The sequence below is a fragment of the Neodiprion fabricii genome, chromosome 3 (genome assembly GCF_021155785.1).
Source record: "Neodiprion fabricii isolate iyNeoFabr1 chromosome 3, iyNeoFabr1.1, whole genome shotgun sequence".
Classification (NCBI taxonomy): Eukaryota; Metazoa; Arthropoda; class Insecta; order Hymenoptera; family Diprionidae; genus Neodiprion; species Neodiprion fabricii.
In genome coordinates this window covers 16,330,834-16,358,415 of record NC_060241.1, presented here as the reverse complement: position 1 = coordinate 16,358,415, position 27,582 = coordinate 16,330,834, and the positions used below count along the sequence as shown (strand labels likewise).

Genomic DNA, 27,582 nt, shown 5'->3' with positions numbered 1-27,582 from the left:
CAGTAGCGATACACTTTGTTGCATGTTTAGATATTCCGATAGCATATTGAAAGTAAAGTTACAAATGTTCAAGGAGAAACAGAATAATTCAATCCTGATTAAACTGTGAGCACGTCAAAGAGAATGTATAATTATCAGCACAGTTAATTTTCGGTTAAAACATAATTCGGTCCAAACAAAAATGTATGTTCACTTAGCATAATTGATTCGTCGCTGTATAAATGTGGAACCGAAAACGTCAGTAACGATTCAATGCTAACCAGGTGCGGTATAAAAAATCTGGAGTGACTTTGACGACATGATGTTATTACACTTCCTAACTCCGTTTAACGTAGAAGGTTTAAGCGTTCAATGCTATTTAGCGTGACATTAGTAACTCGTAACTTGTCATGTTCGGGTGAAATAATAAGGACTCGACGTGTTTCTTATTCTAAAAATTTTTTTGACGTTTTAATTGTGTTAAAATGTCCTCTCGCGAGGACATGTAGGTTTCCTACTCGTGTACAGGTCATTCGTTGTTGTACATTGAGAGATGGTCGCGCACGGTTGAAGGTTGCATGTTCCAAAGGTTCGCAGCTTGTTACAGTGACCCCTGTAACACCGTGCGTGCCAATATAATATATTACGAGAAATATAAGGTGGAACTGTCAAGTGTCCAGAGTCAAGGTCCAAGTCCCGTGCTCATTGCGACATGGTGTGGTCTGTGTGTCCAAACTCGAAAACGAATGTCACGTGTCGCGTGTCAGACGTCTCCGAGAGGCATGTCGCCTGTTTGCGAATGCATTATATACATACAACGGCGTACTATCCGGTTTCTGCAAAGGTGAGCTGTAAGGGACCAATGACCACCGGAGTTTCCAGTCGAGCGGTCTGGCAAAGCGCCGCATCAGTGAAGAAAACGTAGCAATTAGTTTTGAAGATGAACGCGTCTGTAAAGAAATTTCTCTGACAGCGATCGTGTTACTTGGTCCTTGTCATACTCCCGATCCCCCTCTCCTTTTTTTCCTGTATGCCTGTGCTAGACTCAATGCCGGTGACGTGATGCCTAGGAATTCGCACGGCTAATGTGCGGGGCAAAAAAAAAAAAGAAAAAACAAAGAAGAAAGAAGATAAAGAACCTCTTAAGCGCTACATTTGTTTCTGTGCTAAGCTCGAGCTACGCAGTATTTAAAGTCATGGATAATGAAATTAGACCATGCATACAAGTACACACGTCCGTGTTAAACAGGTCCTGCAAAAGTTGTGCTGTCCTAACTCCACGCTGCTCTACGCTTCAGAATAAAGAAACTAAAAAAAAAAGTCAACGTTAAATTGAATTAAAAGAATAAAAATAAAGGATCGAAATTGAACAAAAAGAGCGTTGATACTTTCGAGAAATGCCTCGCCTTGAAACGAGATTTTAATCATATGTGAATATCAAAGTAGTGGCTGCGAGTCTTATATATTTGCATAAAAAAAATTATTCGAAAGGAGGCGATTCTTTGAGTATAATCGTGCGCTGCACTCAAATTTATAATCCTTGAACCATTCTGTTCCAGGTGAGAATGTTATGTAATGTAATAACGCCGGCCTTGCTCTTAGAAAGTGGTGGTACCTCTACCGGTTATAGGTAATCCTATGAAAAGGGAGAGGGAATTCCGATCGCAAATTTACACATCACCCCAGATTCACTAAATCATAATTAAAACAATATCTATCCGTCTTTTATTTTTTCCTTATTGATTATATGCAGCAAGATGTTCGTCCGAGCTTCGTTTTTTCCAAAGTCCAGTAAGTAAAGTTCTTACGACGTAAATCATGGACCACTTTTCGGCTTTGTCGGTATCCATTTTAACGAAATTTAAATTCATTGCAAAAGAATCCAGTATCACCCCAAAACGCAAGTCTGAATTTAAAGTCAAGATACTACAGATCGAGCAATGAATCCAGAGCATCACGGATTTCCCTGACGGTTTATCTGATTCAAAATAATACTGTTCTTCTGGTCAAACGTAAGTACATGGTACGAGAGTTTTCCTAGCATTTCACTGCACAAGCTCCAACCAACGAAACATACCATTTTTTTTTAGTGTGAAATGCATGCCATTTATTTATTTCTGCGTCAAAGGAAAATGCGTTAAAATGTTTTTGTTCAGAACTGCGCATAGAATGTGGCTGTCAAGTCCTTTTTCACGTTTGCGATATGTGGACTTGGATATTTAGAGATATATACGAAAACGTCGAAATCGACTACAGTACCCCTTTAAACTAGACCCGTTACTCCTGGTTCACAGAAGTATTAAAAATGAAGTCGTAACAGTCAAATAAGGCTACAGTCAAAATCTTCAAGGTATTAAATGGTGGAACGAAATAATAAGTTTTTCCAAGAAATCGTTTGCAGGATTTAAAGGTTCTCATACCCGACAATGTGTTGACTCAACTCATCGTTAAGACATGCTTTCCAAATTTGTGGCAAATAGTAGGAAATGTGACGTATGTATGTATTTTTCGCGAGTCGCGTCATTGAGAAACTCACTATTTCAAGGACATCAAGACACAGAGAACATCTGAGCTCTGCTGTTGGCCAGACCAACATGTTGCCACGGTATGTTATAAATGCACGAGGACTTCCTGATTCCGGGACTAAAGAGCAGTCAGATTCACGTTCAGACCAAAGGTCGAAACGTTGGTTGTTGTAGTCGTGACAGTCGATTCGGACATCCAAAAATGGATCTGGCGCTTGCAGCGCGAAAGTGCGATTTTTCGAAACACCGGTGACGCGTGCAAAAAGCTGACTTGTAGGTGTTTCCGGAGCGTAGGAGGTGGTCCTCTCGCTGGTACCACGTGTGCAGGTACATACGGAGTGAAAGATCGTGAAATCGGATGATCTTGGACCCGTGGCCAAGTATAGCGCTGTCCATGGACCGTCGCAGATGGAGCCGATGGGCGAGCCTTTTCGGTGCAGGACCTTGACCGAGTGAGGACGAAGCCACGCTAAAGACTGCGGAGTTCTGCCTCGGTTAGCCTCGCCTCGCATTGCCTCCGCGGCCTCTCTCCTTCTCCTACCTGCCGAGAGGTCCGTGTCTCTCGGATAGTTTGTCTGCAGCACCGGGTAGGAGGATAGGACAGAATCGAAGTGGTGGAAGAACGCGCGCGGCCTACGCAGCAGCGGTTCCAGACCGCGTTCGAGGTTTTATTAGTTCTTCGGCTCTCGGCGAGGAAACGTGAGAAGGCGGTTGGTTCGACTTCGATTGCGAATAACGCTGGTACCCGGAGTGTCAGTACAAGAGAGTGGTGGTCCCAGCACAAACAGTGAACAACCGATTGTATTCATAGTTGCGAAACGGAATCAAGTTCCTCTAAACCTACGAGTGCTTTAAATTGTCACAGTGCCGGAGTATCGATGTTGTGAAGTTGACTCTTCAGTGTAACCATTTTCGATTCTAGACCATTTTTAATCAGCTTAATTGAACAGTGCGAATGGGAGATAACACGATGTCATCTGTCATGGTGAATCGGCACCGATGCAGGGGTTAAACGGTCCTAGTGCAGGTGGAACCAGAAGATCGATTCGGTTCGGCAACGCCGGTTCGACGATTCGACGATTCTTGAAGCGAGTTCAATTATTCGAAAATGTTGTTCTTCGTGAACGTCAATATCATTTGTGACAACTTCTCACCGCCTGTTGTGACAATTTCGACCTCAGTTAATAGTGACTAGACACGACGACGATTATAGTTTTCACTCCGGAGTTTATTTGATACAGTTAGTGACCAGTTTATCAGCCAGTGTCGCGCTTACCAGTTTATATTGGAATACTTAAAAACAAGGTAAATTTTCAGACCAGCCGTTGAAAATGCACTGCTGGCTCTTTTGTTTTCATTTTATGATCCTATTCCTGGGAATAAGAATTAATGATTAAGTCGATTCTAAAACGCACCCACACTGACCGACTGCGTTGACGACTATTTCAATAATCACGCAGAAAAATATCTTCCCTGTTCAACGAGCTGCTTAAGCCGATTGAGTTCGCCACGCGAAATCTTCCCAGTTTATTTCATCAATGTCAAATTTTGTCGGATGATGCAGGATTGTTGTGTGAAATTTGGTAGCAATGGTGCATCGGACATGGTTGTTCGAGAGTTGGGGAGTCCTTTCCCCGTTAATTCCCAATTGTCAAGCAACACCGCATGAATTATGCAGGATATCAAATTCCGCACTTCCAACTGTATAAAAATATTTTAATTTCACATTTAACCGATGATGTAAGAGTTCCGCGAACAAATTTTGAGTAAACAAATTTAGTGCCATTTACGAAAATCGGTTGTATTGAATATCGTTACAAATGTAGCTATCGGCTATATAGTACCGGCTAGTTGCTTGCTCAGCTCGGTTAGTTACCCGTGAAATCATCCGCGTTTTAGATGTATACGCGTTTGCATGTTTTGAGCTCAATTAGCATCGCTCAATCACAGAAAACTGGTTTCTCCCGGCTAGGTTATACCTCCGATCATCGCTAAAAGTACTGGAATAATACCACGCCACACTTCGGTAACGCCATTACGAACAAATAATTATTCACGTTTTCAGAAATGATAAAGTGAACTTGCTCATCAGAGAGGGAGTTGAAGATAATAAACGTAGTGTACAGTAGAGAGAATAACGATTTTTATTTCAATGTATCAACGTGATTGTCCGCAGATTATTCTGTTGGACTGATTGTGAATTTAATTCGACGAAGAGAATCTGCTAGTAAGATCGTTCAGTGGTGAATGACTTTCTTGTTTGGTATCATATATAACGATTGAAAACATGCTTGTTATTATGCGGCAGAATATAAGATTTTGGAAGACTAAAAAAAGTGGTTCATAAGTGATTTGTCACATGTCAGATTATCTGTGAATCCTCTAAAGAGGTTTACTGAAATCGATTGATTTTATTAACTTTCTTTCAAGATAGTTGTGCATCGATTATTTATCAGATTATTATCATATTTGTGAGTTACAAGGATCTCTTTAGGAGATCGAAAAAAGGAAATTTTTTAATCACAATCGAAAACTCAAATATATCAATGCCACGTTTAAAATCTCTCAAAATGGTTCAAATTCTAGCAGAATTATTTGATTCTACCATATGACGGCTCATTTTTTCCGACAGACTATTTCATTTTCTAAAAAGCCACTCAAACAAATTTTCTCGTTTTCAGTAGTTAATTTAATATTGCTATTTGTTGATGATAATCAATGTCGATCCACTGTTGAATTTTAAATTTAACGATGCTAAGACGATTAACAAAAGCGTTTCAGTGAATTTGTAGAAAATAGTCTTCTGACTAAAATGAGCGACAGCAGTTGTGGACGAAATCGAAGGAATCTAATGGATTTTGAACTATGTATTTTCAAGCAATTAGAAATGAAGTATCAATATCGAAGCTTTTGTTTATAATTTCAGTATTTTTTATTTTGTCGTATTCAAAGATATCTTCCTAGATTACAAATATTATAGATTGTTCATCAAAAAGGTAAAGTAGGTCTTTTTACGCTAAGTGTATAAGTTTGCACCATGAGTACGAAAAGGCAATTAGTGCATATATGGGAGCAAAAAAAGACTGCCTCCACGGCGCACACGATATTTTATGTATCAACACTACGATTTGCAAGTTTTTTTTTCTAGTACGGAGTACACAAGAATGCACATTCCAGTACCAGGACGCAAAATTTCACTTTTTTGTATTTTGATACTCTCTGTAGCGTCGCAGAAACGATTGGTTTATTCGTTTACGTACGCAAAAAAAAAAAAAAAATGAAATAAAGGAAAATAAAACGTATAAACAATACTTGCTTTATGTGATAATAATAATAATTATTTGATCAGTATTCAATTCGCGACTATTCCGTAATCGAGTTAAAAGGCATCAATTTTCGTCCAACCAACCTCCTTAAGGTGGAATTTTTGCTCTTCCTGTCCCCGGTGAATGAAAAAAGCAAAAAAAAAAAAAAAACAAACAATCTAAAAAACGGCAAACAATTTCGATCATTTTCGCCGTGAATTAATTTCCTGGACCTCGTAAGAATCGACGAATCGGAAGATGCTCGCTGGCTATCTTCATCTCGAGGAAGACCCGGGATGCGTTAGAGGGACAGGGTCTTCTATTTTCTGAAACCAACGGAGTCCCCCGGGATCGCGGTCTGAGTGGGCCATACATCACCGGGACATTAGGCCCGGACAGCTTGGACATTTATACTTCGTTACTTTTAGCCTTGTTCTTGAAAAAAGATAGGCATCAAGGACAGGTCGCCTAATTACCAAAAGGACGCATGTCGTTTGTGTACGAAAGGTGTGTATCTATCCTTCACTGGGAATTGTTTCGGTGGGTGGTTCAAAGAAGAATACGACAATTATCACGTCCGTTGACACGCCTGAATTTCGGCAGGCTAATTAGACCCGAATCAGGCGTCTCACTGCTCTCGCCTTTCATAGATCGGCACTTTTTATTTCGCGCTTCAAACGGTTGAATATATTTTTATATTCAAAGATCGGGCGCCGGATTGTATCAACGGTTTCGCCAAATGAATTTTTAAGAAAATCCGAAATGTTGGCGAATTGGCTACAGGATTAGGTCGGGATGAGAATATTTACACCGTCGATTACCTTTTGGTACCTTGAAACTGTATGTACACAAAATTTTGATGGACATGAGCCAAATCTACGCTATGTTTCAATGCGACATGAATTCAAATTTTGATAAGGGTAATTATCTAGGCTTGTCACACAATTTTCACTCGTCATCGGTAGAGTTTTTTTTTACACAGATCGGCTGCAGTCATTGACTGGAATATCTCTAGCTCCTGCTATTGTAGGTAAAATAAAAGTTCTCAATTGAGTTATTCAGGTTCCCTAATGGATCAAATTTCGAACGAAGAGTTTCGACAGTGCTAGAATAGTTTTAAATCAACCAGCACGTCGAGTTGATCCACCGTAGTAAAAATCCATCTTATTTGTATATTTGTTTTAGTCTCATTTCTATTATTTTTATTCCAACTCCTTGTGCAACTCTGTTGCTGCATCCTATTTAAGAAGTTAACCGTACAGGTTCAACGGTTTCAGACATACATTTACGCCTTTAATAACCGCGCTAAACAGCCTCAGGCTTAAGTCATGTTGGCAGTAACGAGTAGCTAGGTCGATGCGAGGAACGATTATGAGCCGCACGACACAGACTCAGATACAGACGAACTTTACAGGTACAAGATCGAGTGAAACAAGGTCCTACACTTCCTCAAATATAATTATGTAGGAAAAAAAAATTAAAAATTTAGCAACAATACCGAAAAGTGGATTGACCAACTTTGTCACTCTGTATTGATTTTATTTTTGTCAAGTTGGATTGCATCTCTACTGATACAGACTATTTGATGACGAGGCTCGTACGTGTGAAAAAAAAAACGTGCCAAGAAGAAACGGTAAAACTTGTAAGCCGGAGCGGCCAACTGCGCATGCGCAAAATAATAAAACTATTGGCCGGTGAGATCCTACCGTGGCAATATTTTCGTCTGCAAGGCAGGGGGGGCCAACGGACTCGAATCGGGACATGAGATGAAAAAATCTCCCGCGTTAACTGGTGAATCGAAATAGTATTCTTATGATGACTCGTAGCAGTCATAAGTCGTCGGTCATAGTTTGCAGTAAAAGTTTTACCAAGCGTTATTTTCCCTCGAAATTCACTGCAACAACAATTTGAGGTCTGCTCAATCCAAAAATACTCGCATCAATTACGCAACCTTCTCAAGCCGCCTTTGATAGCTGAAACTTGAGATGACTAGCTTGCATAAAAATCCAGCAATGTTTGCGCATGCGCAGTCGGATGCTTAATTTGCCAAGTTTCACCGTTTCCTCTCAGCACAGTCTGGCTACCACTTCGTGTATAATTTACAGGCTAAAAAATAATTGCTTGTGACCCGCGAAGTCGGGGGGACCTGCGTCATCCGCGAGCAGCGAGCCGTTGATTGTCAGTCTCAGAGTGCAGGAAGCTGTTCGGTAGGGATTTATCTTGTTTTTACCTGGCAAATCGACAATTGGCGTGTTACGCAAACACGGCGATACTGTCCGCGTTCGGCGGTGTTGGTCTGCTAGGCGCTATGCCTCGTCCGTGTTATTTCCTTTCCTAATCTCTCGAGCGGGATAAATTTCAACACCGTTTCAAAGATAGCGATAAATTAAGGAAAAGGTGGACTGGTATTCAAATTTGAATTCGAAGAACTGTGTCAAAGTTATGCAAATCACGAACGATAAGACTGGCTGTTAACTTATTATAGGGGTAAATCCTTCTTTCTTTTTTCCCCCAACGGATAGAATGAATTTTTTGTAACCAGCGAAACTGGCGACGTGGAATATATCCTTTAAATGTACGGCTTCTAAGTATTCATTAATTATTCGGAAACATCGTGAGTTGGTATTTTTTTAAAATTCAAAATCTTGTAGTTAAAACTCTAGCTGGTACAGGTGTTTTAAATAATTGAAAAGTCTTTTTAAACATTTCATCAATTCGATTTCACGGTTTTCAATTCTACCCGTAGAAAAGTAATTTTTATTTGACCTTAGATTTTTTATAAATTCAATGAAACTTTGCGAATGAAATCTTGTCCAAGTAAATTCATTTGTATAACTTCGCAAACTTCTTGGAATGAAACACAAACTATTGTCGTAAAAAACATAGAGGAATGAATATTCAAACAACAGTTCTATAAACGTTATTTAGGTGACATTCCAACTTGTGTTAAAAGAATTGCTACGACACTTCAACGATTTCCATCCAAGAGTAACTTTCACACACGAATTTGAGGTAAACGGCAAAATTAGTTGTCTGGACACGGTAGTCATAAATCATAAAAACTACGTAACAACCGATTGGTACAGAAAGGAGACCCGGTCTCGCAGATATCCACTCCATTCTGAAAAAAAGTACAACTATCTGTCTATTTTATAGATCGATGTATCGGTCTATCATATCCAAGGCATATTGAAAAAACAATTTGAAAGTGGTAGACAAAACGGGCAATGGAAACGGATATTAAAAGGAATTAATCACTGTCATAGAAACTGAACCAATACGTTAATAACACGACTATAACATAAGGTGAAACAAAATTGATAACAATAATAACAAAATTGCTGGTACAATTCGATCCTATCATACCTGCAGTGACGTGCATTTGTAGATAACCGCAACTACGTTATTTGTTACGTGTGAAACGGGGAGCACTGTCAAAGCATACCTGCCAATAAAGTCAAAAAAAGTGTTTACTTTAAGAAGTTTATGGTAGCCGAAAAATAAAAAAAACGTCGTTACCCTGATCGAACCAGACGAAGTTATTAATCATTACGACACCTCATCATAAAACGCGTTGAGATGAAAAGACAAGATATGATATTTGATCGTCGCATCATTTGTCACCAAGAATCCAAGTATACCCTAGAAGTTTATAGCCACCTGTATAATAGGACCGAGTTGAACACTTAGCGGAGAGCAATCTTCAGTTACGTCTGCATCCGGTTTTGTGTCTGTGGCGAATCCATCGTTGTACGTATAGGTATAACGCGTATGTAGATATACCCGTGGTAATGACACGTTAGATGAGTCAAAGGCGGACGAGGCAGGTTGTAATTTTATAGTTTGATTGAAAAAGACATCAAAACATTCTTTTTCTAAATCTGCTTATACCTCGGTTTCTCTTTAAGTCGATGACGCTGAAACACCGCATAAATATAACGCACTTTATGTCTACGTATTTCGAAAGTATTTCTACACTTTGATGCGTCGTTGAAGCAACTGTGCGGCTCGTGACTTTGGTTTTTCGTGTTGAGTAAGTAGGAGAAAAAAAAAAAAAATGAATAGGGAAGGGAGAAGGAGGAGATAAAAAGAGAACGTCACATTCTGAGGACGATTAATCTCTCGACGAGTTGGAGATCTCGGATGAGTGACCTTGCGCCGACCTCTCGGGATGGAGACACCTGGAGATGATTATAAACCATCCAGATAACTCAAATTTACCGTCCCAAGTATCAACCACACTCTGCTCGCGCCACCTGAGCTCGTGGCATTTAACCAAATTCACTTGCTCACCTCAATATGCTCTTGGCAACTAACCAACTGGCAAAAACCAGGTTCGTTAATTTCTGCACTTATGCATTATATACGTCATCAGCAGTACGAGTTGCGCAAAAAATTCCATATCTGAATATAATACACCGAAACTACTCGTCGAGCGGTAAAAGAAGGTCCTCTACCAAAGATCCGTATGCTGCGACAATCTCTTGAAACTTGAAAATGAATTGCGCATGCGCGAGTTTTATCGGCCGTTCGTGCAGGCTGGCCATCCCGAGTTTCAGCTGTAAAACTGACGGCGATGTAATTGATACGAATTTTCGAGGTTAGAATTTCAAATAATCCAGGTAGTGACTCGGAAAGGTTTGGGAAGCATTTGTTATTGGATCAGAAAATTGATTCTTCAAAGAACGGTTGGAATTTAATGCTTATGCTCTTTGAAAATTCAAACGTACATATTTTGTGTACGTTGGCCCCCTGCATCGCAGACAAGAATATCGCTGCGGGAAGATTTCGCCGACCAATGAGATTGAATTATTTAGCGCATGCGCAATTGTTTTTCAAGTTTCAAGAGATTGTCTCGGTATACGTGCTTCTCTTATTTTCTGGTACCTAATAATCAGAGTTGTTCCGACTTTTCGGATTTTCTTTGATTGGCAAAAGTCTTGGTGTAGAAACTTTTGACGAGATTTTCCGATGACGTAAGAACGGAACTTTGACCATACAGTTGGAGATTTCTTACGAGAGGTGTTTGCTGCAGATTACATACGGCCACCTAGATTTTTCGAGGTTACGGATTTCTGAAATTTAATTTCACCGACGCTTATAAATAATTCGAATTTTTGTATTTATATTCAATTCAAGATCCGTAAAGCTCATGGCCGTTCCTCAATTAAGAATCAGCAGAAAAATTTGCAAAACTGGTTTCGCATCGATATACGTGTAAAGCCTTGATTATGCTAATTCCAATCGACGAATAAAAGAAATGTCAGTTTAATCCTAAGAGTACCGCTCCCGCAAATATCTTCACTATCTCGGGGTCTGATCAAAATGAATTCGGGAGATTCTTAGTTTTCATTAAATCCAGCACGTCACTAAAATGGAACCTGTGAACGAGAAGATTCATTGGCGGATGGGGAAAGAAAATATCAGTTCGCGGCTGTTAACTGCTGTTCGCCATTAGTCGAGTCAAGCATCGGAATGAGTTGATTCCAGCAAATCGCAAGAATACGGATTCTGTGACGGTGTGATAAATTATTTTCTAAAAAGCTTAATTCCTTAGACTAACGAAAATCGGTGACCTTAATGAAGGTGCTTTTCTTGTTTTTTCTTTTTTTTTCAACTCACAATCAATTCAATTTACTTCAGATTGATGGCTCCCTTATTCGCATCCCCCCTTACGGCATCTACTGTATATAATCAGCGGAAATTTTGATACAGAAAATTTGTTGTCAAAAATTGAATATCAACAATTGGGATACCACTTTTTCGAAAACCCTAAAGCAAACTGTCTTGTCAAAACTCAATTTATTCGTGAGATAGACACGTTAATTCCTTACTCTGCAAAGTTTTGATACTTCATAATTAATATTAAATTAAAGTTTAACTTAGAGTTTTGAAGCAAGTTAGTTACAGTTGATAAAAAAAGGTTTTCAACCGATTTCTATATATCACTGGTCAATTGCAGATAAAACAAGTTTTAGAAAGCTTAAATCTTGTCACTTGAATTTCTTGCGGCTGGTTGGAGAATTCAGTTAAAACTTCGTAGAGATATGCGACCTAATTTACACGTTCTTCATTTCTTGAGGGTTTGTTCTAAAATCATACAAATATGACCATTTAGCCGTCTGTCTTTCAAGTGCATCAGCCAATAGATGTATAAAAACTAGTGCTGTGCGATGAATCTATTAATCGTTCTTTCGATTGGTAGATGACGTTGATTGAGTTTTTCGATTAATCGTTTTTCCAATTAATCGATTAATTGTTCCTTCGACTAATCAATTAATCGGTGAATTGAGTTTTTCGATTAACTGTTTTTCCAATCAAACGATTAACCGACGATTTCGATTGACGGTTTTTATAATTCATCGATTAATCAACGGTTTCGATTCATATACCGTTTGACCTGCAGACTGATTATAAGACAACTTCGATAAATCGATTAATCGAAAAAACAATTGATGAAAACTATCGGTTAATCCATTTATTGAAACAATGACCAACCAAAATCGTCGAATAATCGGAGAAACGATTAATCAAAGCATTACCAATAAAAACCTGAGAAAAAAGACTTAGGCAAACCAAAGAACATTTATTCGTGGCGCCACCGTTTAAATATTTAACTGGCAAGAACTTAAAATTATACGGGTGAATTAACTTAGACGAAAATCTCTCCGAATCCCGATGTTCAATCTTCACCATTAAGATGACTTAGGAAATGTATTTGGTGACATGAATCGCGTTATTTCGACGCCATCGCAGCGCTCAGCGGGTTTCTGGGCCGAATAAGGAGAGTGCAAGACGGACGGAACGTCTTAATTCAACAGTCGGGAATCGCACGTTCATGCAAATTGTCTCATTTCCCCGCATGTGAGGCAGCCTCTCTATTTATTCCTGCAGACTTGTGCCGGCTAATAAAGAGGTTGAATTACAGTCACTCATCCCGGCTCTTCGAACTCGCGCATCCCGCACAGCATAACGGGCATCGTCAAGTAGGGACCTTCGGGTGCTGCAACTACAAGTATCACTTCTGTTTCCAGCGACCGCGATGGCCTTGGGAGATCCAGAGGTCGTCCTCGTCGATTTTAAGGTTAAGCGGTACGCGACGTGAGCAGGCATCGGAATTCCGATGGAAAAATGACCCCTGACTTATTTTAATTTTGAAAGGATATTGTTCCATATTCCGCTCATAACCGAAAGCTCGTGTTTGAGAAAATCCAATTTGAAACTCGTGTTGTAGGCTGAGAAAAATTACATTTCTTACGTAGTTACTAAAAATATCTAGTAACATTGGTATCGTTACAATAAAAGTGTAATAATACTGTTGGAATTACAAAGAACTTTGGTAAAAGTGACATTTTAGTGTAATTATAATTGCAAAGAGTATATTTGTTCCTTATTACAACATTCAATCTGTCTGCTGAGTTTATTATATTATTCAAATAAATCAGACCTCAACAGCAATTCATTGTTTCGACAACATTAAATTATCACAGTAGTCACAGGGAAATGTAGTACAAGTGTCCATAGTAAAACAGAATAATAGGTTATTGGTAGGCAACTAAACCTTCCGATTGCAACTATAAAACTCATTTGCATTTTGTATCCGGACCCATATTTTTGAATCATGGTCAGAAATGAAAATAGATAAGGAACCGGCATACAATTGGAGATTTCCCTTCGTGTATGCTGGCCGAATTTAGAAAGTCTTACAAGGTCAAAACTGTATTTGATGCAGTTCCTGCAAAAGAATTTTATCACAGTTTTTTTTTACAACGAAATATTTACCATCAGTAAAATATAATTGGATTGGTTTTGTTGACTAAAAAAATTTTTCGTATGGTAACGAAGTTTTCGTTCCAACCGACCAGCAATACATAAATCGTGACGTTTGCGTCTGTATATTGTACAAACAGCTGACCTATTTTCTATTTTGTTTTTTCAGCTCGAATTTATTTCTATACGTGTGATTAGTCGCGTTCCTTTCTCCTCTACACTTTGCCACCTTGTTACGCTTGTTACGCTTGTAATTTACCGGTTTTTTCTTCCTACCCCGCGGGAGATCAGCGAGGTTCTAACATGCGGCGCTGAATTAAATAGTCGAATAGACAAAGAGCCGCATCGTGTCGATATATCCTAATTCGAAGGCATAAAAAAAAGGTGCCGCGTCACGCGCTAACTTGCGAACCAGTCTTCAGGATCTGAAAACTGGAGTGGCGCCCCGGGTGGTGGCCTTTGGATTTAGCATAACGTGAATGTTAATAGCTTAAATAGGCACTGCTCCGCAAGCAGCCGAGGATAGCGTGTGTAGTAAACCTACTCTATCTGTAATGTTCATTAAACTACAAGCATTTACAGATGTAATGAGTATCTACTGCAGCAACGGTAGCTGCGTGAATAACCTGGCGGGCTAAGATGGTTGGCTCACCAAAAACCGATACTTTTTTTTATCGATTTTCACTACGACGTAGTAATGTATTGGGTATTTATCAAATCATTATACGCGAAATCTACAAATATGTCTTTTAAAATGCAAAAAACAAGAATATTGGAATTATAAACGAAAGCTTGGACATCGATGCTTCCTTTCCAATCGCTTCAAAATCGTTCAAGATCGACTAGATTCGTTCGATTTCATTTTATGATGGCTTATTTTATTTGGAAGACTATTTTCGACCAATTCACTGAAACGTACAGTTATTGTTGTGTTAGCGTCGTTAAGTACGTCGTATTTCAATAACCGACCGATATTGATCATGATCGAAAAACGACGATATTGAATGCTTGGGGTTATTCGTGACCTGAGGGGTTTTGATCGAGATTTTCATAATTTGAAAGTTTGAAAATGTGATTTATGGCACCATTTGTTGACGAATAACATGTATCGCTTCCTTGGAGCGTCATCCACGTAAATATAAGTACGTCAGTCTTGCTTTAGCAGTGCTGCAAAGTTAATGAGGGTTGTCAGGGACCCCAAGGCGCCAGCTGTGTCACAAAAGTGTGTTTTCTGTTAGAATTATTTTGACTGTTCTTCAAGGTTTCAGCATCTAATGTTTTAAGCTAATTGGATTTTTTTTTGTGTAGTTGTGTATATTTATTTTTTTACTATTTGTATAATCTACGTTCAACTTTTGTTATAAACTTTTCATTGGGAATCATTATAAGAACAAGCGTTTCAAATAATTTCCATGTCAAACAAACTTATTTTTAACAAATAAATGAATATCTTGGAAAAAAAATAAGCATGTTTTTCACCAAAAATTTTTGTATCCATTTTTCCAAGTAAATACCTTTCTTCTGCTGCAATAATAAATTTGAATTTTTCTTAAGAGTATCCAGCTAATTTTTTAACTCTTAATGTTGAGAATTAAAACAGTTGATAATTTTTTAATAAAAATCGTAATTTTTGAAAATTTTTAGCTACCTTAAAGTTGAAAATTATTGCGCCCGTTTTTATCCTGTAAAAAATACTTGAGTGAATACCCGAAAAAATTCAAGTAAAAATCTCAAATTTCTTCGTTTCAGCAAGCAATTTTTGATTGGGGTCTTTGACGACCCCAAAGTATCAGCAATGTTCTACCAGATAAAGGTGCCTGCTAGAGGTTAAAACAGTTCAGAATTAATAAAAGGATACCGATGTATGAGCAACCGATCTGTTCAACCACACGCCATGTTACGATCTTCTAAATTAATACAGCGATTGGTGCAAAAATAAAATACCCTAAGGCAAGGAGAAGAAAGAAACTGCTTGAAATTTATGCCTGCACAATTTCATCCACGGAGCTCGCTCTGCTGCTTAGCTGGGTTAATCTTTTCGTACATGTATGCACAACCCAAAAAGGCATACAAATAATTTGTACATCTCGAGGTTTACGTGACTGTTAATAGTATATTTATCAGGATAATCAAGGACCGGGCGATGGCTGTTAATAATCAAATGAGAATTTTATTGAACGATTCCGTGTGCGATGTGAAAAAAAAAACTGGAAAGTCGGGTTTCTCGTGGAAAATTGTGTACAATGTTTACGAATTGATTATCAGCCTTCGCACGAATAAGAGTGCCCATTATAAAAGCCAGTATCTCTTATAAACTATTAAACAATTTTTTTTTTAATATACCGCTATACCTTCTACGTTTTTGAATGCTTTCTTGCCAATGCCACATGTACCTATAACCGAATCTCACGCCATGTTTGACAAGCTCTTAGATTTCGCCTGCCATGTGTCGCACTGTGAATGTTAACGCATCAAATATCTATACGCATGCCAATATAACGTAACGCAGTACGTGTTCATTATTTAGATATATACAGTTCACCTCTGTACAGAATACATTATGTAACGATTCATTCGCATACTCATTGTATCAATGCTAAAGGATTATCAATTACGACGAAGTTACACGTATGCGGTTTTTCAAATTGAAAAATACCTGCTCATGATCAACATCGAAGGTGCAAAAAATTAAAGAAAAAATTGAAATCACCGTGAGCACATGAGCTTATACTTGTAATTGTTGGTACGATTTTTAACGAATTGAAACAAAATTTACGAGATAATTGTTAATACACAAAACGTGATGTTTTGTTTCACATCATAAAGCTGTGTGAAGGTCAAGATATTTGGTCGAGGCATGAATAAACTTGTGATTATAACATAAGTAAAATTGCACAATTTCGAATTCTGAAACACTTTGATATTTACGCAATCAAGACAGAGATTGCCGTATGAAATACTTATAGACATGCTTCGGAAGGAAAGTTTCTCGTTCGATCGTGATGAAGAATCTCATATCAGCCATCTTGTTGTTTTAAGCGTCGTAATTCAGGGAGACGTAAAATGGTTGACAAACGATCAAGAATCATCATTTTTTATTCTGTCGAACATGCCCATGTCTTGAATTTTTGATTCTGCGTAAATTGGCGTCAGAAAAAGGAGCGAAATATTTCCTCTAAATACCGTGACAGTTCTAAGAACTGAACACCCAAGTAAGCATGCGCTAAGTTTTCGGATTCTCAAACAGGTTATAAAATTCTATCTGGTTGGGCCTTGGCGCGAGCTATTCGAGGTTACATTGACTCAAATACTGCCCCGTTACATTTTGGATACCTATAATTGCCAACGAATTTTCATAACTTACAGCTTCTATACAGCGAATTATTTGAATCTAAAAATTGAGTCATATGATTTGGAGCATGCGCATTTGGTCGTTACGTTTTCCAATACTGTCACGGAAGAAATACGAATGTGTGATACGCGTGATCGGTGTGAATTGAACGCTGCCATTAAAAGTGGAGCTTTGCTTGGGTTACAGGTTGGTGCGCAGGTAGCAGTTGGTGATCTTACGAAAGGTGAAAGGTGAATATCGCGGTAGTAAGAGTGTCGTTGCGAGTGGTGCGAGCCCTGAGAATTGGCAAAGTAATCTTGTTATGACCGGGAATCGAGATACAGAAAGATGCCCGCGGTCCAGCGCTCGGAATCTCTGAGATCGCGGATCGAGCCGGCCGAGGAAGCAGGATCGACTTCCGCTCAGGCCAATTCTCTGCCGCCAATTTTACCCGTGGCTTCCGGTTCCGGTGGCAAACCCGCCGAGCGCAGCGTTTCCTTCAATAGAGACGTCCACGTTAAGAGGATAGGTGAGTTTCTGACGTCGAACCACAGCTCCTGACGCCAGCGCTGGCAGTCTCGTCAATTCAGGTTTCCGACAAACTTTTTTTCTTCTCGTTTTGCTGAGTATCAAAACCGGAGCTGAACACTTTATCCGGGTTGGCACGATTCGAGGCAAATGTTACGTTCTCATTGGTTTTGGAGAGAGATCGGTTAGCTTGAATTGACAAGGCTGCCAGAGCCGCACTACCAGCTCCACGCATATTCTGTCTAACTCATTCTAACTTTTAAAAATACCGCAATAAACGTTAACTCTCTGCCCATTTACGCCGCAACTAACGGCACGAAATTTTGTTCTAATGAAATAATATAAAAGAAAAACGATGCTGTTTTATTTTTCCGCCCGGTTTTGGCCGAGGAATGAATAATAATGGATTATTTACATCGATCGTCTCAGGAAAGTGAACACCCAAGTGCGCACGAACCAAGTTTTCAGTCTGTTTGGACAGGTTGACCAACTCTGTCTGGTTGAGATCCGGCGCGAACTGTAAATTCACGCAAGCAATTTGAGGTTATGTTGAACCGTTATATTTTAGCTGTCTTAAATTCTCGACGCAACATAACATCGAAACGCTTGCGAATTTTAATAGCTACCATCTGATCGCGACTGAGTTGGTTAACATGACAAGCAGACGAAAAACTCGATTCAAATTATTTGAATCTACAAATAGAATCACGTGATTTGGCGCTTGCACATTTGGGTTTTTAATTTCCTGAGACTGTCACGGTATATTAGCACAGCATAACAAGTTGTTAACAATCCCTGTTTAATTTAACAAATAATTATTTCCTTCGCGTGTGATTTGCGAAAAAACAGCGATGGCACTGTCCACGTACGATTGTTGCTATCGCTTCCAGAATCACTCGCGATTCAATTGTTCAATCTTTCATTTTTCCTTTTTGACATTTATATGTACTTGTTCGTTATATGACTTGGGGCTCGTATTGGTGCAGCGTATTTCTGTGTGTATCGATGTCAGGACTCACTTTTCTCACCCCCTCGAATAACCCTTCCAGTCTTAAGTCTTGCTTAATTTCAAATTAGATCCGACAATTAACTTCCCTTCGCTTAATTTATTGTTTTCTTTTATTTTGACTGCAAAGTTAAAAAAAAATCACGAATATCTTCAGACTTAGGAAAATTCTACACCATTAATTGACGTGCAATACAGACACCGCCACAGCGTAATTACCTACAATGAGTCGTCAAGATTTCAAGATTTTTTTCCACAGCGTAAACTAATGCTCCTTGTCATTCCGAGTATTTTGCGTAAATAGGTATAATTACCTTCTCTATACATATATACCTTTTAACTTATCCCACACATCATCATCATCACTATTTTCTTGTGTTATGCTAAACTCGTAATAGCTTTGGCATTGAAATAAAATTTGAGTTTAATTTGAAGAGAAATTCTGTAGAAAAGGCTTCAATCGTCTAATTATAGGTAGTTACACAAAGATCTGTTTTTCCGTTAAAACGTAACCAACAAAGTATCGCAGGTTCCTCATTTTCAACAAAGTATCAAATGACGGTAACAAGACTTGGAAGAGACATAACATCTATAGATCTAATTTCCGAAGCTCCGTCTGGTTGAACATAGATTCGGATCCAGCTAAAAATTTTGTACGAAAACTTGTGGTATGTTTTAATTTTTATCAAAGCCCTGTGATCAGTGAAAACCAAAACGCGGAGAAAAAAAGTTGAATTAGTATATTCAAGTTTTCGGTTGAAATTCGAGTTGTTTTCAATTAAACAATTCTTCGATCTTGGTGCTTTTTTTTGTATTAAATATTGCTTTAAATTTGAGTAACACTGTTATTCTTAAAAATAAAAAAAACATGTTAAAACTGTTGCAATTTGATTTAAAATAAAGCATAAGACTTGCTTTTGAAAATACAATTGACTAGGACTGATAAGCAAAATATCGAAAATTGTAAGCGTGAATTAAATATGAACTTCGATCGAGATTATAATTTCCCGTTGTCCGATATGGGCAGTAATTTGATGTAGGTAAGCATCATTCAACGACAGTGTTATCCGTTATTTTGATTGGCAGGACGAAGTGTCAGATTGGTTGGCCTGCCGGGATGTCGATCGGCAAGGTTAATAACTAATCAAATAAAATCGTGTCGCGCGTTATTAGAGAGTCCTACGTTAGACGAAATGGCAGCAAAGTGGAGGGTCAGAGTGGCATGTGACGATGTGATTATGGATTTTTCTCCGCAATTTAACGAGGGGCGGCAAGTTTTCAACCGTATATAATGGAGACGGGTACTCGATGTACGCCTGCCTCGGATTCCCACACAAGAAGCTTCATATCTCGATGCAGAATATTATAAGTACAACAGTGACCTTCGAATAACTCTCCAACGCTCCGTCATGTTTGACTTAATTTTTCGATGCCAAAATCATAAAGTTGGCAGTACCAATCCCGCAGCGTGAGAATTCAGAAAGTGATCGATGTTGTTTCAATAACGAGCTAAATATTATTAAAAGTACGGAAAAACGTGGGTCAACGAAACAAGCAATATAATTTTAGCTATCAATACAACATATTCTCGTAATTGCTACATTGAATTTGTTTGTTTAACTAAAATTATTTTTCACTTATAAGAAGTCTTAACATTAATTAACCGTCGCATTAACGTAAAAATATCACACGAGTGACCGTAATCGAAAAAAATGAACAGTGAAACGTTCCAGTTTTTTTGGTTACACCACCAAAATTCAGTCTCATCTTATACCCTGTAATACTGTTTTGGTAATGGAAGAAAATAAAAATAGTTGCGTATTGTACAGTAACGAAAACTAGAAATTTCTCTTGGCGTATACATGTAGATTCGTGAGATTCCACTTTCTGCGTTTCGTCAAATCAGGGCGCGAAATAATAAAAGACAACGATGCACCGACGTGTGTCCAGCATATCTGTGAACAGATCCACTTGCAAATTAATGGCTACTAAACCGGAGTTACTATCGAGGAATCTCCATTCATATTACTTTATAGTGGCACCGCCGAGTTTATAGGCTTAGTGGCCGTTTCCACGGTAGTAGGTCCCTCGCTGTTGCTCGGTCTTGTAGTTTGTATCCTACGATCATGGTTACACATATTCTCTTCTGGGACAGCAGAGCGCGTGCTATCCATTCTGTACGCTGAACAGACTATCGAGACCTCGAAAATTTTGCAATAAAATGGAAGAATGCCTTGACACTACAGACATTGTTGGTAATATTACCGAGAACTATTTTAGTGGGTTGAATTCTTATTTGTCCGTTAGTTGTAGCAACGCTTTGAGAAGTTCGAAAGGAATGCAGATCGTCAAGAGTGATGAAATAGATTGCCAGAATAAGACTAAAGTGTTGGATATTGCCGAAAACAAATCGTCTCGCAATTCAGAATGTTTTGTTCAAGCCGAACAATAAGAGGTGCCTGGCATCGCGTGATTATTACCAATTCAAATTTCATGCGAAAACTAGTCTTTCAACAGATCGATTGTTCTCATATAATTGTGAACTGAATAAATTTTCGGTGAAAAAGAAAGATTTACGATTTTTTTTTTTTACATTTTATTTGGAAAATATCAATTATGTGTAAATATGAATAGTTGCGACCTTTATATTCGTTTTAAAATACTAAAATTGCCAAAAATGACTTTTCATGCAGACTGCCCGACTCAAGTTTCAATTGTCGAAAGCGGCTTATGGAGGTTATGTAGGCAAGGCGAATTTTATTTAGCTTAAGCACATCTAAATATTTGCAATGATTTGGGATGGCTTGACTGGATAACTGATTTGCTACGAGTCGTCGTTGTTACGTACATTGTTAGGTAATTTCATTTCGTTTCGAGTAAATTGGCATCCCTACACTTCAGACGAAAATATCGGCGTGGTACGATCTCGCGGACCAATAACGTTCAATTGTTTTGCGCATGCGCACTCGGTTACTTAGCAACATAACCTACAAGGATAAGTTTCACCGTTTTCTCTCGGCGTACGCAGCAACTGGAGCAATGGGGCGTAATGGTAATGGAATGTATTGTTGTGAGAGGTGTAAAAAGTGCAAACCGAATGCGCCGCGAGGGTATTTGCATTCGCGCAAGCTGCAAGCCCGCTAATTTGTATGCACATAACCTATAACCCCACGTACTTAACGTTATAGCACAAGTTCGCGAGGCACGCACCTTAAACGCAACGATTACAGATCCTTACGTTCCCCTTCAAAGCCCTCGGGATACCGAATTCTCCTCTCCTCTTCTACGTACTTGCCAGTTTGCAGCATCCTTCGACGGCTGCTGCGGCGCTTCGTGCATGCAGACTAACACGCGCGATCCTGCCCGGATTTATTTCATCCCTGCGCATGCGGTTTACACTCTTGCACAGATGATATGTACAGAGTTCCGTAAAAGGCTACGGCTATAGGCAAAGGTTTAAAACGTAGGCGCGAGTTAACCCGACTCCTGGTATTTCCATAAACAAGGTGGGGTGGGTGGACAGTTGTTTTAATTGCGATGTATCCATTCAATTATCCGGCGCGATGCACCGAATCGCATGATAAAATCAAATCGTTCCACAAATCACCTGTTTTTACTGAGTTGGTTCTGAACAGGATCCCGTGAATAGTGTTCAATTATTGCAGGCACGTAAATAAAATATTACACGAAAAACTTTTTACTCATTTTCTTTGTTATAGTATTTTGTTTTCAGTATCGAACGAATTTATCGCACCTGAAACTTGTACATGCACGCCAAGACGCTACATAACCATTTATAATAGTGTTAGAGATTCTATTCTGTGATTCTATTCAAGTGAAACCAGACTAATCGTCAACTCAAAGCTATGCGTTACAGTAAATGACCAAATCATTTCGCTAACTCATTTTCTAAGTATAAAACTACAGTCACCGTTTTTGTCCTTCTGAGGTCTCTCGAGTCGCTCAACAGATTGCAATACGCTTTTTTTTTCACTGTATGCAAGTTGTTTAGTGAGTACAGTTTTAAAACTTGTCTCACGAAATGACATTCAAATTAAGCGAACGAGTATCGAATACCGACACCGCAATAGATGGTGCGTGTCGGGTAAAGCTGTAGTTTCTGTATAACTATCATCAACCACCGATGAACGATGGGTTTTTCCATAACATCCACTTCCACAGCACACTGAACTGCTTCGATGCCCAGTCAACGATCGCAAAATCGGCCGAGACATCAATCGACCGTGCACGTTTCTTTACCTTACTTCGCACGCTTTTATCGATTGAGATGCGTTTACTATCGAGGCAATTACGGGTACATCGATATTTGAAATTAGTTAGACGTCACGAAAAAAAATATGTCGATTGGTTGTACAGATTCTGGATTACATAAATGCAGGCGTATTGACGCTATGTTGAATTGCCCATGGGACATTTCCATGGAACAACAGGATATATGCTTTTCACGTGTACGTAGCCTTAACTCGCTGGAAGCGGAATCAGCAGGGAAAAGTGTAGATCGGAAGGGAAAGGGTACAAATAAATCTACATCGACAATAAACCACCGCCGAGTATAAAGCGAAGCGAAAAGCCGTATGGATTTTTTACTATTCTTTCGTTCTTTATTTTTTATTTTTTTTTCTTACATCGTACACAGGCTAGTCGCTAAATTACAACCCCCTTTAGAGGTGATCACGGAGCTATAAACTAGCGCCGCTGAAGGCGGGCCCATGGGAACCACGCCGCGCACACTCCGCAGATCTGCGACTTGATCTTAGTTAGATACTGAGACCCCGCTGGCTCATAACTTTCCGTTCGTTTCAACGCGGCTTTCTTCTTCTACCTTACCTACATATTTCCTTAACATTTTTCCTCAGCAGTCACTCCACTACTTCTTTTTACTCATTTTTTGTTCCTTTTTTTCATTCACTGTCAAAAAACCAGGAAACAAAAGTGAAGAGAATAAGACTTTCCAACAACGAAGGAAATCATACATAGCAAAAATTGATGCTCTCCGAACTTTATACCGTGAAAACTTTTGAATGCGAATCTTGAACCAAAAGAAACTGATTTTTTCTTGCAAGTTTTTTGTCCTTGACCGTCGTTTCGTGTGATTAGTGCCCGAATTCGAGAACATTCGCATGTGGCCAAAGTCACAGTTTTCATATTTTAGTAGTTGTATGTAATTCGTCTAGATTGTAGATTCGTTTGAAGCGAGACGTTAGTCGTTGGTATAGACAGTTTTTTGTCCCGCAATAAAATTACTAATAGTAGTTGGACGAGGTACCTCGGAAGCACGCTCATCGTTTGCAGAATTTTTTTGCTACTCACGTTAATATCTCACGCTCATCTGAAGACCATAAAACCGCGTATCTGGCGCCATTTTGAATCCCAAATTACGTGCGGTTTCTCGAGTCCGAAGTCACAATAAAATAATTGCGTTTCGTGCAAACTCCGAAGGATCGCGGTGAAAAAACGGCGGGTCGTGGTACCTGACGAATCTACGACCACACCTGCGTGATCGATTAGCCTAAGTATTTGTCCGTATCTAATCAACCAGATTCGGAACTCAACGAAATATTCACGAGCTGTTTCGACGTGCTTTCGCTTTCTGCAAGCCTTGGAAACCTCGCTAAGTGCGAAAAAATACATGCAAATGCTAAAGTGTAAACCCAAGGTAAATAGAACGTAGATAAATCCCGGTACATAGGCGAAGTATCTGTTCGCGGGGAGTGTAAGAGTCATAAACGTGCATGCCAGGAATTTAAGCGTTCACGCAATGGATTCGAGCGAAGACCAGCATTTTGCACGCAATTTCGCTAACGAGTTCCTTTCAGTGCGGTAAATCCCTGAAAATAATTAACGTCCTGTCAATCGATGTGCGCCAGGGCGACCGACGTTATAATTCCCAGCTACGGCTTCATCCTAGCAGCAAATTCCAGGCTTTGCAGACAGCTCGTGATGTTAAGGAGTGCGGCACGCATATCTCTTAAGCTTCGAAATCTTCTTCAACCAATTGCGAGAAACGTATAACTTCATCATGTAAAGGTAAAAAGTCAGTAGGATTCATTTCGTTCAGTTGACGTGTCATTTGAGTTCCTTTTCCGACTAAAATAATAACTTAATTGTCAACGTTCGTGTGCGAAGCCCAAGCTTCGATTCTTCATGTTTCAATCCAGAACAATAAACTTATACCGTATAAGTCATCGAAGAACTGTTTCATCGATATAAAATTTGAAACGAAACTTCTTTTGCCGAAAGGAAACGGCGAAACTTGGTAGATTGACATGCAGATTAGTCATTTTCATGCAGGCTAGTTACCTCAGACTTCAGCTGTGAAACGCAGTACGTGAAAGTGATGCAGGTGATGCGAATTGTTAGATCTCAGAATGTTGAAGCAATTATTCGGGAAGACTAGGCAGTCTTTTATTTTTACCTGTTACAAGTCATCATAATGACACAATTCAATTATTTTGTGGATACACAGTCGGTAAGGTAGGATAATGAATGAACAGATTTTAAGGTTAAGTGTATCACTCAACTTCGTATCCTCTTCTCAATTTGATAGTTGCATTTCTTGCTATTTCTTCAATTGCTCCGATTTCGCGGTTGCTTTGTGGAGAATCGACAAATGGCAGCAGAAAAAAAACTACGTTAGTTTTTGTGATTGTCCTGCTTTCCGGGCTGCTCATTTTAAAGCCACCCTCGAGTATCGGTTGTTCATTGTATGTGAGTATCAGCGTGGAAGAGGCCCCGGAGGTGTGGGTCAGAGGCAAGGATCGACCTGTGACCTCTACCTCGGAGTCTCACCACTTCCGGTTTTTTTACTATCACTTATAGCAGACCAGCCGTGAGTCTGGAGTTGGACAGAGACCATCACCGATCGTCGGCGCACCTGTTGCCTACAGTGCTGCCGGTACAGCAACAACATCAATACTAAACCAGCGCCATTTCGCGGCCACGGTTGGAAAGCCCAGCGACGAACACCCAGACGCGAATTGCAGGCGGTTTAATTGAACATAAATCGTTCATAAGACTCGCGTTTGCTCAAGCTTTTAAAAAGACTATCTTATATGAGTTATCTCTCCGCTCTTTCACAGTCGCTCTTCTCCTCTACCGCGTTCTAGACGGCCTTAGCTATTTCTTGTATTTCTTGACCACCCTAACGAACGTAAAGGATAGATTTAATATCGGAACCACGTTCGCAGCCGGTTAATTATTAACTGCTATCCTGATCTTTGGACGTGGGAACAGTTACTTTATCTCCCTCTTCTGAGCCCCTTGAATATCGGAACCAGTATTAAATCGGAATCGAAAGACTATAGTCTCCGCTTTTGCCACCTATTTGCATTTAATTAATGCTGCAGAAAGTGTTTTTTCACCGCCGCGTTAGTTCGTTCAATCACTTCCTTCCGACTGTTTGATAAATCCAGCTGTCACGGTGGAATTTTCGGAACTGTAAGTTGGTACAGGAATTCTAATACTTTCGAATGGTACCAGGCGGTAAAGTTACTGTTACACCGGAGAAAAAATATTTTACACTTTCTCATCTTAACACTGCCTCGCGAACAGTTTTAAAATCGCGTGGGCGTTATGTGTCAAGATCTCAAGGATTGTCGCGTGGTTTAGTAAGGGGTCTTCATGAACGTTCGAGAGTCATATTCAAACGTTAACGACGCCGATGAAGAGAAGGTGGTTGTCATCGTGAGATCAAGACGGGTCCGAAGCATGTATGCGATAGTAAATAATAGATATTACGGCGGTTTACGAGTTGATAATTGCCACAAGATGAATGAGGCATCACTGCACGTTCTTACATACCAGTTGTATTTCAAGTTAGACTCGATTCCCCTCCTCCGTCTCCTTCCTTTCCGTCCCCGGTGATTCCCTATCCCCAGCTTCACCTCGCGAGCAGCATGCCTATCAATTCTCCCCTTCACGTATACACACGTGCGTCACATGCTAATCTGATCGACTTCAGGTTTCCTTCAGGGGAGACGCGGATGACGCTAGCTTCATCTCTACACTCCGAGGAGTATCTCGGGATCTAGTTGGGCTTCGGCTTATCGATATATACGGCCGGTCGGTGAACCGAACCTTATTGGCTGCCTCGGGATCTGAGAAAGCGCAATTTTACACTGTCGCAATGGTCCCGATCGCCTTGTGATCAGTGCCGCTTCGACGCCTGTTCGGAAAAGATGGCACACAATAGATATGCCAGGGGGGTTGTTTCGCGTCGCGGATTCCAATGCAAGCTAGCAACCTGCTGCTTAAATTCATTGCCAATTGCGCCTTTTCATAACGTGTGCGTTCCGTCGTGTAATGAACTTCCAACAGCACGACTTGGCCACTCACGATTTTTACTTCGATATTAACTTCGAGTCTCTTGCAATATCGACTGCACAAAAGCTCATAATTGATCGCCGATTCTCTAACGACCGTGTGTAATCGTGAAAGCTCATTACGCCGCGTTATCTCGGGCTAACAAAGTGTAATCAGACTCTCCGAGTCACTGTCCACTTAATCTTCGACGACGACCTTCTTTCTCTCGGATGCGTGCGCGGTGCGTCGAGAGTTCAAGCTGCAGAATCTCTCGACTAATTCAGTCGCGCTTACCGCTTGATCGCAACGCTGCGATTAGATTCGACACGATGCTCCTCGGCGTCCAGAAATGCTAATCGAGGCATAGGGACTGACCTCGTTTCACCGCGTGCCGACTGAGTTACCGATGACCTCCCCGTGATCCTGTCAGCTCTTTGCAAGTCTCGCATCTCGATTCACCTCCGGTGTCTCCAGCTGAGACCAAGCGCAGACGTTGTAAATCTTGGAGTTATGGAAAATCCTTGCGTGCTGGTTTATAAATACATTTCTCTGCTCAGCGTATAAGTTCGTTCCTCTATTCTTCACTCACATCTCGTTAGGGGTTCACCTTCATCCGGAGCGTTTCAGATGCGATTCCCGTCATATTGCTAGCAAGGTAAATGAATCATGGACTCGCTTCTTTTTTTCTTATAAGTTATAATTCATCGCGTGCTAAAGCTTTATGGATAACAGTTCCTGCAGTTGCTCTTGAATGATCCAGACGGACGATTTCTTTGATGGGCCGTACATATAAAGTGTTTCTATCGTCCGTTTACG

General features: G+C 39.8%; 1 protein-coding gene across 2 annotated transcripts in view; it reads left to right on the top strand.

Moving 5' to 3' along the window:
• The first annotated feature begins 3,122 nt into the window (after positions 1-3,122).
• The window catches only part of LOC124178930, a 119,212-nt gene continuing 94,752 nt past the window's right edge, over positions 3,123-27,582 (top strand). Inside the window, exons 1-2 of one of the 2 annotated variants that reach the window (XM_046562751.1) lie at positions 3,123-3,809; positions 17,118-17,439. In XM_046562751.1, coding sequence (XP_046418707.1) covers positions 17,259-17,439 — 181 coding nt within the window. In that variant the 5' untranslated portion in view covers positions 3,123-3,809; positions 17,118-17,258. The remainder of the gene's footprint in view (positions 3,810-17,117; positions 17,440-27,582) is intronic. The other variant, XM_046562750.1, reaches the window with a different exon arrangement.